At 40.5% G+C, this 17,171-nt stretch overlaps 2 protein-coding genes across 2 annotated transcripts; both read left to right on the forward strand.

Moving 5' to 3' along the window:
* Positions 1 to 2,708: 2,708 nt before the first annotated feature.
* On the forward strand, positions 2,709 to 10,900 carry lnp1 (leukemia NUP98 fusion partner 1; the record flags this gene model as incomplete). Its single annotated transcript, XM_080032872.1, has 6 exons — positions 2,709 to 2,894; positions 5,144 to 5,404; positions 6,345 to 6,443; positions 7,055 to 7,114; positions 8,277 to 8,375; positions 10,685 to 10,900. 6 exons carry the CDS (start codon positions 2,709 to 2,711, stop codon positions 10,898 to 10,900), a joined length of 921 nt encoding a protein of 306 aa, XP_079888998.1.
* Positions 10,901 to 11,060: 160 nt separating this feature from the next.
* Positions 11,061 to 16,965, forward strand: tmem45a (transmembrane protein 45a). The gene is made up of 6 exons (XM_080032349.1): positions 11,061 to 11,239; positions 13,342 to 13,555; positions 14,130 to 14,342; positions 14,707 to 14,891; positions 14,972 to 15,114; positions 15,950 to 16,965. The coding sequence occupies exons 2-6, from the start codon at positions 13,360 to 13,362 to the stop codon at positions 16,044 to 16,046; spliced, it is 834 nt and encodes a 277-aa protein (XP_079888475.1). The 5' UTR covers positions 11,061 to 11,239; positions 13,342 to 13,359; the 3' UTR covers positions 16,047 to 16,965.
* Positions 16,966 to 17,171: the final 206 nt, after the last annotated feature.

The following is a 17,171-nucleotide window of genomic DNA, read 5'->3' on the forward strand; positions in this document are numbered from 1 at the left end:
GTTCAGTCAGGTCTCTGTCTCACTTCCCAGCTGTGTGCTGGTGTGATGGTGCTGGAGCCTGACTGCTCAGTTTGTACCCCATGGCTATTTGTCCTCAAATGGTGACCAGCAACAAGCGGTTTTCAAACTAATTAGCTGGTCAGAGGATGAATGAAGAGCCCTGCCCTGCCAGTAACATAGACCTTTGGCAAGTCCATCGTTTTCTGCAGGTTTTTTTTGTATGTTGTTATATAATATTGTGTAGATTTTGATCTGACCTGGTTGAATAGCTTTACACATGGTGCTGCCCTCGACATAATCCATTATACACTGACAGTGACACAGTAGGTGGTTTTGGAAAAGGCTCAAAATCAATTTTGCAACTAAACCACAACATGTGCCGAGACACAATAACCTTGTCCGTTGAATGCCTGGTGCGTGTCTCTTTATCTACAGTATATTCCTGCTTTAGAAAGGGAGGAAAGGGGCCTTGAGAGAGGTTACAATGAGGATGTCTGATCTTCTAGCTATTCCTGACTGTTTGTTCGCTCTGTAACATGTGCCTGCTATTGTTAGGGCAGCCAGGCTTAGTTTTAGTCGTGGCTTGGAGACCTGTGACCACTGCTGAGATGTACTGTATCTCTGCTCCTGATGAGGGGAAGTGGTACTAAAATAAGTGAATCTTTACAAATCAACCAAATCATTCCAGTTACATCATGAATCAGATTAACCTCAGAGGGTAAATCAGGTGCATTTTATTTATACAGGTTGTCGTTGATCTTTACGTTGTCCGGCTAATTTAATTAAGTATTTTGTAATAGTACTTAGCAGATCTGTGAGACTGACACACACACACACACACACACACACACACACACACACACACACACACACACACACAGGAGAAAGTAAAGTCAGTAGTATTCAGAAGGGTTTCCCTGAGCCTGGTGGGTGGTAGCCTCCTGAGTGTTCTTGAACAGCTGTTGTTTGCCTCAATCTGTTGTTGCCATATTCATATTATAATGTACAAACATTGCAAATGATTTATATGGATCAATATTATTTTGGTTCGTTGAAACCAGAAGGTTATTTGCATGGAGGATTTTTACAGTATATCCCAGAATCATGTAGGTATAAATATGAAGAAAATTTATGTTTTTTTGTTCAATATTCTTGGTCATTTGTTGTTCAGGCCCGACCTTAAGTGGCTCCCATTTCATGAAAAACAACGGATTACTGTAATCTAATCCCAGTCTGAGGTGACATGACATAGCGACAGGCATGCCTCATATGGCGGTGCTTGCCCAAGATTAGTCCTCTTCTTAGAGCAATTTCAAAACAAAGATTTTGTTCGTATCCAAGTATATACATTTCAGTTTCAGATATTTACTTTGCACTTTATACATCAGTACGTGTTTTATTTTATTTTATGCAAACAAACCAACAGTTATGATACTCAACATACATTGACATTACATTGGAATCAGTAGAGTGGGATCGGAGGATTTGGTGACTTTATTGCACATTCAGTGCAGCAGGTTAGATTCAGGGTCCCCTGATGACCTGTCTGTTAAGGACACTGCAAGTACCATGAGATTTTAATATGAGTCTATACGGCATCTTTCAAATGTTATTTAGCTATAAAATGTTTTGTCTTTAGTTCATTTAAAATGGTAGAGTAAAGAATGTGTTATAATATCTTATTTGGAGGCAGGATTGTTTTGTACTGTATGTCTCTGCACAATAATAATGTACAAATGATATATTTGATCATAAACGTACGTATCATAAACTACTGTATGTGCTCACCAATATTTTGGTTTCAACTTGTTGAATTTCTCTCGTACCACAGTTCTTCTTGGCAATTCTGATTTAAAAAAAAATATATATATAAGAAGGCATGAAAAACAAACAAGTAAATCAGTAATACGCGGGGGGGGGGGGGGGGGGAGGGTGAGGCTCGTGGTGTAGTGGTTGGAGCTGCCACCCATGGAGGCTCGGTCCTCAAATGCACGTGGTCGTTCTCTGTATGTCATCCCCCTCTCTGCCCCATTTCATCTCTGTCTCTCCAATCTGTCTAATAAAGCATTAAAATGACAAAATATAATAATAAAAAACAAAAAAACAAACAGTAGTACGCAGTGTGTGATGAAAAGTTAGTGTCTGTTTCTCTACCCTGTATGACACCAGCCCCGGGCTGACAGTGCACAGTGGTAAACAACACTGCACTCCATAATTATTGACAGGTTTGATGTACCCAGCGAGTGGAAAGTATGGGGAAATTGGAGTTTGAGTTGTTTGCCCCCAGGCCCATTACTGTAATGGAAACAGTAAAAGCCCCGGTCACATCACACCAGTGCCAAAACACTAGCACGTCCCTCTCCGACTCCTGTCTCACTGTTTATTCCCATCAACTCCATTTTTACTTTCACCCAGCCACGTTAACTAGATTATAGAGGATTCACTTTATTTAAAGAACCCAAGCAACAGCTCTGCGGTTTATTTCTGGATCTTTTCAGAATAGCAACTACAATGGCGTAGAAGGCTCCAGAGGGATTTCCAATTGAACAAGTTACCTTTGCCTTTTGTGGGACAGTGGTGTGGTAGTAGATCACCCAGTCAGTTTGAAAGGCTTAGTAGGTCATCGCAGCCTCGTCCTTAACCCTCCTTGTCACTGTCACTGGAGTTAGACTGTTATATCTGCTAGACACCAAGAGACTCCATCCATCATGGCTCTCAGGCTGCTGCCGGCTTTCGGCATGGACAATGATGAGGACGATGATGGGAACTTCACCAAATGGATGAGTAGTTACTGGGGCCACGGGGCAGAGGCCGGACACTCCAGAGAGAGGAAACGCAGCTTCAGAAGACCCGCAAAGACAGGGGGAGACAGGAGAGCATCACTCCCCACCGTGGTAAGGCCGTCGCCAGCATTTCATTGGGACTGCGTGTGGCTTTTTTCCAATCTGCAATGTGTATTTAAACGGTTGTAAAAAACACTTTAAACACAGTTCTTTCAACAAGCCATGTATGAACACGTCATTACTTTTTTAAACTAATGCAAACTTGTTACTTATTACTTTTAAAGATAAATTAAAACTCTGGGAATGTATATACAATGTATATACAATGATGAACAGTATATTCAAGCAATGAGGTTGAAAAGAAAAGACAGTATGATCTTATTTATTTAGACTGTGTCCAACAATAACAGTAGCTGATCCATGTATACACATGGACATGGAAAGCCCACTTATTGGTATGAGCACTATGCAGGCTATGTTGGTCTGTTATATTGTTAAGTAATAGGATGCTCCGACCTGCAATTTGCCTAGAGCAATTTCACTTCAATGATGTCTTCTGATGCATAAGTATATGATGACACCCATAGATAAATAGGCTATGTTGTCTGAAAGGGATTCTTAACGAGGGAAACATGAGTTTATCTAACTTCTACTGTTATTTGGCAACATGCAAAAGATACAGTACAAGTACCAATTAGTTATGAAAAACTGTTATATGTTATGTAAGGAGACAGTTCAATGAACCGGCCCTGGCTGCTAGTCTGGTCTCTGTGTTTCCTGCTGAAGAGCATGTATTGGTCTGAGATTGAAAGGTATTAATCATCAGCTGTAACAAAAAAAATCACACTCATAGGAAATAATATTCTTTTAAATTAATATCTTATATCAGTTGTTTTGCATGCAAGAGCGCGTACACAAACAGATGACATTGTGCTTCTTTATCCACTGCCATACTGACATAGGACAATGGCAGCTACGCAGCTACAGAAGCAAGGCACTCGGTATGGTCAATTTAGCAAGGTTCAAGTTCACCCCAGTGTACATGTATTCATGTACTTGAGATGGACTTGTTAAGGGACAAGTATCAGTGAGTGTGCGCACTTGATTTGAATCTTTTGCCGCACAATAGCGGTGAATTAAATCTGGTTATATAACCAGAGTTGCACTGACATTTGTCGGTCTTATAAAACAAACAGAACTGATTGGCCTCTTGGTGTCAAACAAAGCTGCAGCTCATTTGCATTTGTTTTCTTCAGTGTGACAGCTTGCTTTAACTCCAACATGTGAGTAGGATCGCACCATACCACCCAACTATGAATCCATAAGTAGATCCATATTTACTGTATTGTCTTTGTAAACCAATAAGCAATATCTTGAACATGGGCTCTCAAAGGGGTGCTGCACTGATTTGACACATTTCTCAGCTGAAGCGTGGAGGTAATCAGCCTCAAGAAGTGAGGAAAGAGACATGTGTTTACTAGGAAGGGAAGATCTCACTAGATGCTGTTGACTTGGCACTAGGGGAAATGTAGGATCTAGAATGTTTGAAGTGACTAAAGGACATCTTGGCCCTTGCTCCGTCACGTGTCTTATGAGTAGCCTCCAGCTTTATTTAAGTGAAATATTATATAGCTGGACTGTCCTTTAATTAAACCTCACCTACATGACGCAGTCATTGTGATGGAAGTTCTGTTTAAGGTTGGAGGTCAACTCAGGTGGAAGAATATTTCAGGAGACTTGGATGAATTATGAAGCAATATTTATTACAGACTTGGCCAAGGAGAACCGGACTGCAACTCTCGTGACTTGCACTTCAATTCTGACAAACTCATGCTTAGAGCTGTGTTTTAACCTCGCGCTATCTCTATCACCTCCCCGACTCGGGCACCAAGCGTACCAATGTTTTGGTTCAGAGCTGAACACAGTGAACCATAACATTCTGGAGTCTTAGGAGATGAGACTTTATCTATACAACTGACCTAAGTGTCTCCTAACAGGCTCCAAGGCTGACCTAGAGTCTGAGAGACAGACACATAAGTGTAATAATAATAGTGTGATTATAATCAGTCAGCCAACACACTGGCCAGACACATAGGCATACTATAATTAGGTGGTTGTTTTTGAAGACATGTTACTTAAGAATATTAGAAGCATTTAATCCCATTCCAAGACACAAGCTCTGCATTGTCCTCCATCTGGTTTGATGTCCTCACATTTTCTCTTCCCCTTCATTATCACAGTATGGGAAACATGGAAATATTGCACCATTTCTTCCTATTCAGCTTAAATTTGAATCAAGCTTGTGTGACATTGTGTTACTGCACCATTTTCATGGGCCCTTCTCCATGTTGTCCATACAGTCACAATTGGATACCATGCACTTACACAGACTGCACGCAGCTGCACTAGCATCAGCCCCAGGCCACAGCAAACCCAGGGAGGAGAAGGGGGACGGCCGGCCCCACCAGAGAGCCCGCCGCGTCTCCTCAGATGACGGCCACAGTCACTCCAGGACATCCATCCCCGAGATCCATCCCCGAGATCGCATCACCACCATCCCTGAGCTCACAGAGTCCTTCGAGAGGAGGCTTTACTTCCGCGATAAAAAGATCATGTCAACGGTGAGCAGAAGCACAATAATGTGAATTGAAAAAATTATAAAATAATTATAATTATTATAATTTTTCCCGTCTTATTATTATTATATTACCATTATTAATATTAATGTTATTATTAGTATAGGATTGTTTTCTTGTTTTTATTTTCGGTGTGTTTTATATGTGCATGCATGTAGGCCTATGTATGCAGATACTATACCCATCCCAAATAAAAAGATGATATAAAAAATATATATATATATTTAGTTCATTTCAGGTTTGACACAGTATGTGTTCCAATGACATGATATTATGAAGGCCTTAAAGATTAAAAGAGCATTAAAAGGTGTAAAACCTTTATGTGCTGACAGCATCATGGACAGGTGTAAAATGGACAACCCCGAAAGAGCTCATTTGATTAGTATACAGTATATCTTGTTATAATTTAAGGACCAGAAACAGATATTTCACGTGTCAAGAGGCTGGATTGGTTGTGTGTTTTGTATTTGGGGTATTTTAAAAATGTATTATCTTTAAGTTAGAACTTATCTTTTAGTTTTTTTAATGCTATGATGTAAACAAAATTAAAAAAGGATGACACTAAAAGCAGCACAAGGCACAGCTCAATTGCGACATCTACTGTATGCCTACGCTGTGTATATTTACTGTTAAAAATGACATACAGTATATTCTCTATTTGAGATCATTTAAGGGATTTATGGGCAAGAATTTGTGGTTTAATGTGTTGTATCATATAAAAAAATATACTGTATATAATGCTTTCACAAGAAAACAAAAGTTGTTGTATGTTTGTGTTTAGTCTTCCTATCCATTCATTTCAAGGAGTACACTGGAGTTGTAGGAGTACAGTGCAACCAGATAACATGTATACTGTTAACAGAACATATGTATAATTAATAACTGCTGTATTAATATTCATCTTGGTTGATTCTTTCTTCTGCAGGATGAAGATGACAAGGTGTGCCTGATTTGCCATGAGAACATGAGGAAGAGCGGAGGGGGCGTTCAAGAGCTGCACTGCACACATCGCTTCCACAAAGAGGTAAATGCTCTTTCATAAGGCCTGTCTGCACTGTGTTTGCACTGCCCAAACCTTTACCTATTGCAAAAGGAGTCCTCACTTGTTCACTCCCCCAGCATGTCCCATATCAGATCCCTGGTGCATGGAGGCCATTCCTGGATATGCATGAAGCGACTTGGTATGACGTCTGCCTTTATCTGAAAGCATGGAACACACTTAAAGGCGGAGTCAGTACATCTGCAGAATGCTTGTTGAAAAAATCATTGTTTGTCAAAATTCAGTGAACATGTCCTCACGATACGTACTGTGTGTGCGCTGAACACAAAGCCTAGGTTCTGTAAACTGGTATGTAAACAAAAGGTTAGGTAAACAAAGATGGGCCCACATGAGCTAGCAACATAAACGTTTACAGAGCCTAGGCTGTGTACTATTAACACTGGATTTTTTTTTTCGTGTCAGTGCACACACAGTACCGACCGGTAGCGGATCATGATGAGATCTTAACTGATTTTGATTTAAAAAAAAAAACAATGATTATGCCTTCTCCAGAATCACTGACTCAACCTTTAACAGCGTTGTGTGTTCATAACAACTCACTGATCATGATGTCTCCGTTGGCTGTGGCCCTGAAGGCTGCCCGGAGGTCAGACCAGTGTCGGCCCCACAGCGGCAGTGAAGCAGCGGCCGCTCAGGTGAGGAGGCCCCTGAGCGCCAGGAGGAAGTCCACAGACGCACCCATCTCCACGGGGGAAATACAGGAGAAAGAGGAGCACCATCAGCACACACACAGGCGTCAACTCTCCCTGAGGAAACATCGCTGATATCATTGTGTGGAAGGAGGGCACTCATCGCTGGCAATACCAGGATAAGGATATTATGCACCCATGAGCCAAACTTTAAAGACTTGTGACGTTTCAAGTGTTAGGCTATACGTCCTCAGGCCCCATCACTGTGCCTGACTTGATCCTGTTAAAAAAAACTCTGTCCATTGTTAGGATGATGTCTGTCTGTCTATTTCCTCCAAGTGTCAAAAGACAAATTTAGACAAATAAGGAAAAACCGGAGTGGATGAAAATTCTATACGAATTTCCTGCTTGAATTAGCTTGTATTCACCTGATGTTACTTTTAACACTAGGAAAGAATATGTGCCTCTGTAAAATACAACTTTTATAAATGATAAAGTGTGAAATATTGGCTTCATGGTAGTAATATAAAGCTTATCAAGTTGTTTATGATACTAGGCTATATGTTTAGTTCCTCACAGCTTGTTACAGGGTGACAATCTAGCCAATATCTTCCTGGTTACCGTTCATCAAATGATATGAAATATCACACAAGACAATGTCTTACAGTAAACGAAAACATTGGAGCAGAAATACAGTTTAGTGTAAAAAGTCAAATGATATTAAAGAATATTGAATAGCTGTGAATAGGCTGTGTTCACCTTGTTTCCACTATCTTGTATATGTCCTGTATATACTGCAGTGGCTTGTAGGCTTTGTTATTTTGATCAATGTGTTTTTCTGTGTCCAGGCATAACTTCATTGTTTATCTTTTGGTTGTAACGTACAAGGAAAAATAGTCAATGCATAAGTTACTGTAGTTACTCTTGTTACTGTACAGCTAATGTACAATATAGTGAAACACATGAGCACATTGTCCTCGTATACTGGGTGGAGTGGAGTCAGGGTTAGTGTGCGCGGTTAAAGTAGGGCCAGCACATTGGAAATTACCTCCTGGCACCAGCGTGGAGGAAATCAATATTATTTTAGAAGTCATGAACATTCAGCCTGGATGAAATTGAGATCCGACAGACGCAATAAAAATCTCTATTTTTCAAAAATGTCTTTCAGTGCATGGAGCAGTGGCTGTGGAAGAACCCTACCAGTCCCGCATTCTGTTTCCACGTGTGCATGCCCCAGCACCACTACTGGTCTTCATCCCGCATCAAAGTCCCATAAACACTCCCCTACTTATTACGCCTGCCATGCCTGCATGCCTGACCCCCTGACCCCCACCACACCCCCACCCCCCCTGCTCTCTGGTTCAGCATGTGAGGGTGGACCATGGGGGTGGACCCTGAACAGCCCTGATGGAGAACATTTTAAGATCATCTTCCGTCACCGGAGTGTTCCTGGATGGTGTACGATGGTTAAGACGAGACACAGCAGTCAAACAAACACTGCATGGTCAATTTTGATATTTTTGTCTTTTGCTTTCCATAACGTGTCTTCTTTCATACTAGTATAAATTAAAGGTCCACAATATACATTTAGGTGTTTATTTGACTAAACCTTGTCTGTTTGTGTCTGTATATTTTTTACTATATTACTATCTTTAACAGCCATTATCTCAACACCCTTAAATCAACTTAACTTTCCATTATCATGCTTAGCACCATTCTGAAGGATATTACGGAAGGATTTGTTCGTATGTTGTTAATTGTCTGATTTATGATAATTTTTTTGTGTGTTCTTAAACACATGCTGAAAATGCATTTTTAAGGCCTGTATATGATCTTTTTTGATGATGTTGTTTTAACTGCTGTTTTTAACAGCTCATATAAGTGAGATGTTAGTCAGTAAACTTCAGAGTAGCTGAAAGGATTTTGCTGTTACCTTTTGGACAGAACAAGGCTAGCTGTTTCCCCTTATTAAATGTCTTCATGTTAAGCTAAGCTAACCGGCTGCTGGCTCCAGCTACATTTGTATTGTACGGGAGGTATTGATCTTCTGATCGAACTCTCAAAAAAAAAAAGTGAATACGCATATTTCCCATAATGTTGAACTCTTCCTTTGAATGGGATCTTAATCGTATCACCTATGTACCTTGTACCACATGTGACTAACAGTTTATGGTTACTGAGGTTTCCTTTTACATTTGAAAAATAAATATCTTTAAAAAAATTATTCATAATGACTTTAATGCCTTTTTTTTTACAGAACTCTTAAGTCTAAGCAGGACAATGTACTAACTTCAGTGGGTCAATAGCTTTGGTGAGAGTTTGCATATACAAACTAATTGTGGCCAGTACTTATTTGGTTGACTCCATGTTGATGAAGGGACATATATCTCCAGCTCCCTTGCCTTATGCTGTTGTTGTTTTGCATGTGAAATATTTTTTGCATGTGGGCTCTACTCCTCTGTCAACTCTACACTGTTGTTGATCTTGAACCAGGACTGCCTCTGTATAAATGCACCCACATAAATATGCAATTGTTTATAAATGGGATCTTATCTTTGGCTACTGACGAATAGTTCTCTTTGATTCTGTTTACAGTCTGCAGCACAGATACAGCTTGTAAGGATAAGTATAATTCTAACTTCATATTTTAGGAGCTATATTTACTGTCCTCTCTGAAAACACACTGACAATGTACAGCCTGAAACAATAACAATAATTCAAAGCTATTCAAATCTGATAATAACAATGGGCATAACCATAATAGGCTGCCTGGATTGTTCTCAGGGCAGACATTTTGGACTTAGCAGGTGAAGCACCTTTTGTCCACAGGGTTTTTGCATGTCAATTCTTCATATGGAATTAAGTATACAGCCCTACATCCCCCTGAACATTTAGGAAAAACATTTTATATAAGTATGCATATATTATTTATAGTGTTTGGATTTATACATCTATTTATTTGATTGTATATGGGGGGGGGGGGGGGGGGGGACACAATAAAGTTCAATGAGAAAAGAAGATAGGGCTGCTATACTTTTTGGATCTAATAAGTTTAAAAATCTGGTGTTTATTTGTAAGGAAACGTATTGTTTTCATGAAACCATCAGTTTAATAAAAGTGTGAGACTGCATGTGTATACGTGTGTCATATGGACCCCCGTGTGAAAGAAAAGGCTGCTCTAGAGCGTCACTGGTGGTGGGAAACTCCACAGGTGGCCTTTAAACGTGACAACTAGGCTATACGTTATATGCGGTGACAACTTGTCAGCCATTATACATATTTAATAAAGGCTTCAGCATTTATTCCCCAAGTTATTCCAAAATTGTTTCAGAAAAAAATAAGGCTATAGGCCCATCTTTTAGGTTTCTGGGCACCTTGGACTTTTCTATAGTTTTCACCATAGCCTATATATATATATATATATATATATATATATATATATATATATATATATATATATATATATATATATATATATATATTATTTCCACACAATTTGATTTTACCCTAAATGATTGTATAATACATTAGGCCTATTTGTTTCCATCAACCACAATAGTATCATACTGCAAATAGGCCTACCACAGAACCACTGTCATCCAGTCTGGAGATGCAGATGTCTTCCAGGCCTACGTGCTGCGGGTCGTGTCCCGGGCGGGCGGGCGGGCGGGCCTGTCCATGGGCAAGCTCCAGGCTCCACCATGGAAAGTAGCGGGTTCCTCCGAGCAGGGAGGGTCCGAGACGAACACCAAGCAAAGCAGGCGGAGTGAAAGTGCAAACGTGGACACTTGAGACTGACGTGGATATCAGCCAATGACGGCACAGCCCGATGACGTCAGCTCACCTCAGTCATCCAATGGGAGCATTTATTGAGGAGAGCGTAAAAAATCCCCAAACTGTTGAGTGTCGGAAAATTATGGTGAAAAAAAAGAGGTTGTGTAAGGGTCTGGAGGCTGAGGAGGAGGTATCCCATATTCACTTCGTGTCTGGCCGAATAGCAGTGTCTTTGCTTTGTCTTTGTGGGGGTAAAAAACGACTTTTGTGATGAGATAATGAAGATGTTTTGATTTTTCCGGCTGAATACTTTGCAACTTTTCATCTCCAGAGAGACGGACATATAGGCCTACTTGGGTAAGACCCCTCTCCTCCTTTCTTTTTTCTTTCTGCTGTCTGCAGTTTCACATTCTGACTGTGAACCACAAAACCCATCTTATTATTAAGCCGCTCTGAATGGCTGTCGGCTGCTATTTGTTAATTAGGTTTTTAGGCTATAGTCTTTTATAACGGTGTAGGCTCATCATTCCCTAAACTAAAATCTAAACCTCCATATTGTCACTGAAATGAAAAAAAGATCCATGATTTGACAGTAAACAATAATTCAACAACAGCTTATCTCAATGTGGATAGGCTACTGTCTGCAGGACTATGTGAGCTATGTGATGGGTTCCATACAGTCTCAAAGCATTGGCGAGTTCAAGGTTTAATAATTATTAATAAATCAAACAAAAAAGTGAAAGTTGAATCATATCCTTAGTATTTGTGTAGCAAACCCACACTAAAAACCTAAACTAAAAAGATTCAATTACAAGTTAAAAAGAAAAGAAATGTTATTAACCCTATATTTCCTTATAAGCTACAGAATGGCCTCTCTCTCTCTCTAGATCATTATCATTTGGTTCAGCACTTTCCAGTCATTTGTATGTGTGAATGAATGCAGAGAGCGCTATATATAAACCCATGGAATTTGTGACTGGCTGTGAAATAAATGTAATGGGGCAAAAAAGTGTATTGTTTCCATCTGAAATGAAGCGGGGCTGAATTATAAAGTATAGCCTTAAATTGAAATACTCAAGTTAAGCACAAGTAGGCCATACACTAACAAGTAGATGAGTTAGTGTAAATATATACTATCTATGGTAAATGTACATATATGTGCTTTCTCACCACCACTGTGTGACATAAATAAAAGTAAGCCTTGTCAGGGAGAAAGTGTTTGTGTCTGGAGGACAGATGTTGTTGTTGACATGGTGAGTAACTCGGCCAAAATTTGAATAGTCTTCAGCAGCACTCCTGTGACATGAGGGAGGGACGCTTTGTCATGGCGACCACAAAAACGCCACAAGTGTTTCTCCTCAGCCTGGAGAGGTCTAAAAAAAATCAAAAATCCTGTCTAGCTGAGTTTGTCACTCAAACAGTCTGTTTGTATTGGGCTTCCTCCTTCTAAAAGGTGTTGCCGGGCAGAACACTGTCCGTCATCTCCATCACAAAAGAGAGCAGCCGTGCAGCTCTTACTCTTGTCCCTCCTGCTTCCCTTGTGTGCTTTACAAAGCATTTTGTTCACTTTCAGAGAATGTAGGCCATGCAGGGTAGACATTGCACCCTCAGACACCAGCACACACAACCTCAGATTGAATTGTCATGGAAATGATGGCGACGCACGACATGCAATCAATGTAAATCCAAGAAGGGAGCATTAGTGTAACCCGGTCAGAAAACATGTTTACAGCAAGGTGAAGGGGCAGGCCTCGTCGTGACACTGTTAACAAGTTTCTTCTCGAGTCTAGACATACTTACACTGAGGTCAGCTGGAGGGCTGTCGCTTGCACACACACGCACACACACGCACACACACACACACACACACACACACACACAGACACACACACACACACACACACACACACACACACACACACACACACACATACACACACACTCATTATGTCTGATTATGCTGTTGAACTAAATAGCAGGCACTCCTCCCCTTTTTCCCTTCACATCTGTTATTCTTGCACTGCCAGACATGCTAAATATACTGTCCCCCCCCCCCCCATGCTACTGTGTGAAACGAGTGTATAAAATGTATGCCAGCCTTATTATCTTGTTTGTTTTGATAAATTCACTCCCTGCCTTTAAGGCGAGACAACACTGCAGCTGGGTACAGATATCATCATTAATCTTGCCACTTAAACTCTAAACAATTTTCTTCACCTCTTCTAAAAAAAAAAATCGAAATATTGTAGACAGAAAATCTCTCAAAATGGACTATAGTGCTTGGAAAAAACCCAGATGTTTGTTTTGCCTGCAGTGTCCCCGCGTTAAATGCATTCAGCTGCTTATGCAATGTGTAGGCAATATTGAGCATACAACTAATATTGAAGTAATCTATATAGGGGAAATGAAAACATGACATAATCAAACAGATCAATAGATAGACTGGTTTCTTTCTGTAGGTGTGGTGGTGGGGAGTCATGGGCAGCTTCAAGGGTCACGCGTTGCCCGGGAGCTTCTTCCTGGTGGCTGGGGTCTGGTGGACAGTCAAGCACTCGCTGTGGTACGCCACGCGCCGGAACAAGAACATAGGCTCCACCAGGCTGTCCAGCAGGGCCGCACAGAGACACCTGGAGATACTGGAGAGCTCCATAGTACTCTTCTTCTCCTTTGTCGGTAAGTTGCCAGGTCATTTTGTTCACCTGAAATGTGATACGCACAGACGCAGACACACAGAAACAGACAGACAGACATACACACACAGACCAAAAAACAAACACACACAGGTGTACACACACACACACACACACACACACAAACACACACACACACACACACACACACACACACACACAGGCGTTTACACTATCGAAAACAAGAGGTGTATTTGTCCTACGCACAACAATTACTGCAGCCTCTCGACGATGCAATATAGGAGAAGAAAAACAAGAGAAGGGAGCAACACCTGAGACTCAAATAAACACACAACAAGTAGTGCAAGGACACAGTGCAAATACAACGTGTAGAGATAAGATGCACCGTTTAAAGTCAATTTAAAATGCAAAATATCATTCAAATTAAATGTAGACGAAATAGTACATGGAAATAACACTTGAAAAAACTGCAGTGAAATAGGATACCTTACATACATGTAATATAATAATGTGAAATATAATTAAAACTATGTACAGTATATGCGATATAGGCCTATATACAGATGTAAATTATGACTTATTATTATCCCCCCCAGGGATGCTAGCAGAGCAGTTTGCAGCGGACGGACCCAGGCTCCAGTTGTACGACTTCTCAGGGAAACACTGGGAGGATCTGATGAACTGGCAGCATTCCACCATGTACCTGTTCTTTGGGCTGGCTGCCACAGTGTCTCTGATCCTCCACACCACAGAGGCCGCTCCCCTGGCCATGGACCGCCTCATGATGGCTATCGCTTTCTTTAATGAAGGTCAGAAAGATTTTTTTTTTTCAAAACATTTATTATCATATAAAATATATATTTTTTACAGAATTATTTTAATTATGTTTCATGTATTCAAACTGTGTTTAACATTATCTTTACCTGACTATTTTAACAGTTTACTCATTCATTTAGCTAACTATTTCAACTGTTTATTCCCTACTTTTAAGACCAATGAACTTACAGTATATAACTGGGTTTTTGGTAGATCTAAGGAGACTTGTCGCTAAAAAAAGTGTGCATGATTACATGTTTACAACCGAGTGATTAAGTCAATATGCAGTTTAACAGTTTGACAAAATGAAAAATGTCAGCATCTTCATTGTTCCTCTGATGACTGTTTTTTTTTCAGGATTTCTTTTCCTCTACCACCTCCATGGCAGGAGCATGCTGGACGTCCATGTCCATCAGCTGCTGCTCTATGCTGTGTTTGGTGGAGCTCTGGTGGCCCTGCTGGAGATCTTCCACAGAGGGAACATCATTCTGGAGCTGCTGCGCTGCACACTCACCATCCTGCAGGGAAGCTGGTTCTGGCAGGTACATGTCAATGTGTGCATGTATGAGTGTATGTTAGTAGATAATAACTTTGCCTGACCCTGCCTTGTCTTTGTCCACAGATTGGTTTTGTACTGTACCCTCCCCATGGCCCTCAGTGGGACTTAATGGATCATAACAACATGATGTTCATCACCATGTGTTACTCCTGGCACCTGGCCTTTGCCATGCTCCTCGTGAGCGTCATCTATTGCACCGTCAGCTGGTAAGAACCACAGCCTGCTGCTTGTTGACTTGTGTTGTCAGAGTCATTCAACACGTTTACATGCACACCAATACTCCAATATTAACCCAATCAAAGGTGAAGTAAGCGATTTATTTATGTTAATATAAGTGTTAAATCGCTCTTTATTCATACAGTGATCACTTATATAGTGTGCGCGTTTCATAAAGGCGATCTCTCAGTCACTCGCTCTGCATGTAATCCGCAAATAAACTTTTCGGGGATCCCACTACTGATAACCAATCAGAAGAGAGAACGCTACAAACCGGCACCCGTCTCACTGCCGGTACACGTGCAGAGTGACAGATGGGTGAATGTGTATGCGCCTACAATGGCGGAGCAGGTAAAAATCCTTCCCAATGTCTGTTTTGATGGTTTATATCATGTTTTATCGCACTAATGGATCGGAGATGATGCTTGAAGACCGCAGTGCATTAATGTGGGGACGAGGGAGGGGACTGCTAACTGCAGTCACTGACAGGAAGTTAGCTGAACTGACCATCCTGCTTACTGAACCTTTAATCAGAATAAGGTCATATTCAGAGTCAGCGATAATCGGATTAAAGCAGCTGGAGTATTCCGATCTTAATCACATTAAAGAGGCATGTATACAGGCATGTAAGCAAGTATGGCTTAATCTGACTATGACCTCATTCTGGTTAAGGTGAGTAGAAAATGCTGTTTACATTGCAATGTCTTATTCAGAATATCATCTGAACCGGAATAATATTGGAGTATTGCTGTGCATGTAAACGTGGTCACTGACTGGTCTTTCACAACAGTTGATGTGACATGCGCCTGTGGTGTTTCTCTGCAGTGTGGTTCGCTCCAGATTGAAGAGGACTCCTCCAATGGAGATGGGCCTGCTGAAGCCCAGAGAGAGGGACCCAGAGTCAGAAGATGAGATTCTATGAGGAGGACTGTTACTGTGACTTCATGTTAATCACAACCAAATCAGGGATAGGACATTTGCAGTTCAAGCAGTACGATTGGACAAAAGGCAGAGAAGGGATAAAGGACGTGGTTTTTCTGGACATATATATCTCTACCTCTGCATTATTTAATCAGCTTAAGCCTTTTACACTTGTTGTTCTTTGCTATTTATTTTACTGTCTGTGGCCCGCTGCTTTCCATATAGTCCATATCTTCCTATCTCATTTGCACATACAGTATAAGTGAACGTGAGATCATATTGGTAAGCATTTTATGGGTCGCACGCTTTTAATTCCATGGTAAGACACTTTGGTGTCGACTAGTGCTATCTTGTGGTAAACAAACGTCATAACTGCAAATGTTACTTGAAAGCACGGTGGTTCTTGTTTTTTGTTTTAATTTTGACACAACTTTTTTTTAGGTCTGGAAGTTGAGTCACATACGTGAGTCAAACAACTGTACAGAGAAATACCAAAAGATAATAATTGAATTACAACTGTTGACATAGATTTTGTTATCTGACATTATAATGATATTGTGGTTGCTATTGTTAATGATCCCTATCTTGTTATGTTTGATCCAGCGTGGCTTCATATCTTTAGTCAGTGGTACGTTTCACACTTTTACAACTTTTTTTTTTTTGCATAATTCATGCTTTTGTGAGTCGCCATGAGATAAATGACCAAAATCTGACTAACTGTTTATTTCCCATTTCTTAGTGGAATCACAGTAACACCAAATTACCTCTCATCCATCATTTAGTCACCCCAGCATGAGGTAGGGTAGAAAGAGTGTCCCACCATGGTTAATTAAGCGCCCCTTAATGAAGATTGTCTGTGGACAAGACGATTCATCACTCAGTTCTTCAAAATATGGCCCGTGTCTCCATGTGTCGACCAATCTGCCAATTATGAATCAATGAACTGATTATTGTATGAAGTATTAAATGTCAGAAAATTGTGAAAGATTTGACTTGTGATTTGTCTGATCAATCCAAAAAAGACTTTCAGATAACTACCACATAATAGAAAAAAAATCAGTGAACACAATTAAAAGCAGGAATGGTTCGTAGTGTTGCATAAAACACAATAAGGGCATAACACAAA

This window comes from Ammodytes marinus (genome assembly GCF_949987685.1).
Source record: "Ammodytes marinus genome assembly, chromosome: 8".
Classification (NCBI taxonomy): domain Eukaryota; kingdom Metazoa; phylum Chordata; class Actinopteri; order Uranoscopiformes; family Ammodytidae; genus Ammodytes; species Ammodytes marinus.

Coding starts and splice junctions, on each gene's coding strand:
- tmem45a (XM_080032349.1), top strand. CDS start 13,360: ATGGGCAGCTTCAAGGGTCACGCGTTGCCCGGGAGCTTCTTCCTGGTG. Junction 14,892..14,971: donor AGGGAAGCTGGTTCTGGCAG/GTACATGTCAAT, acceptor CTTTGTCCACAG/ATTGGTTTTGTACTGTACCC. Junction 15,115..15,949: donor ATCTATTGCACCGTCAGCTG/GTAAGAACCACA, acceptor GTTTCTCTGCAG/TGTGGTTCGCTCCAGATTGA.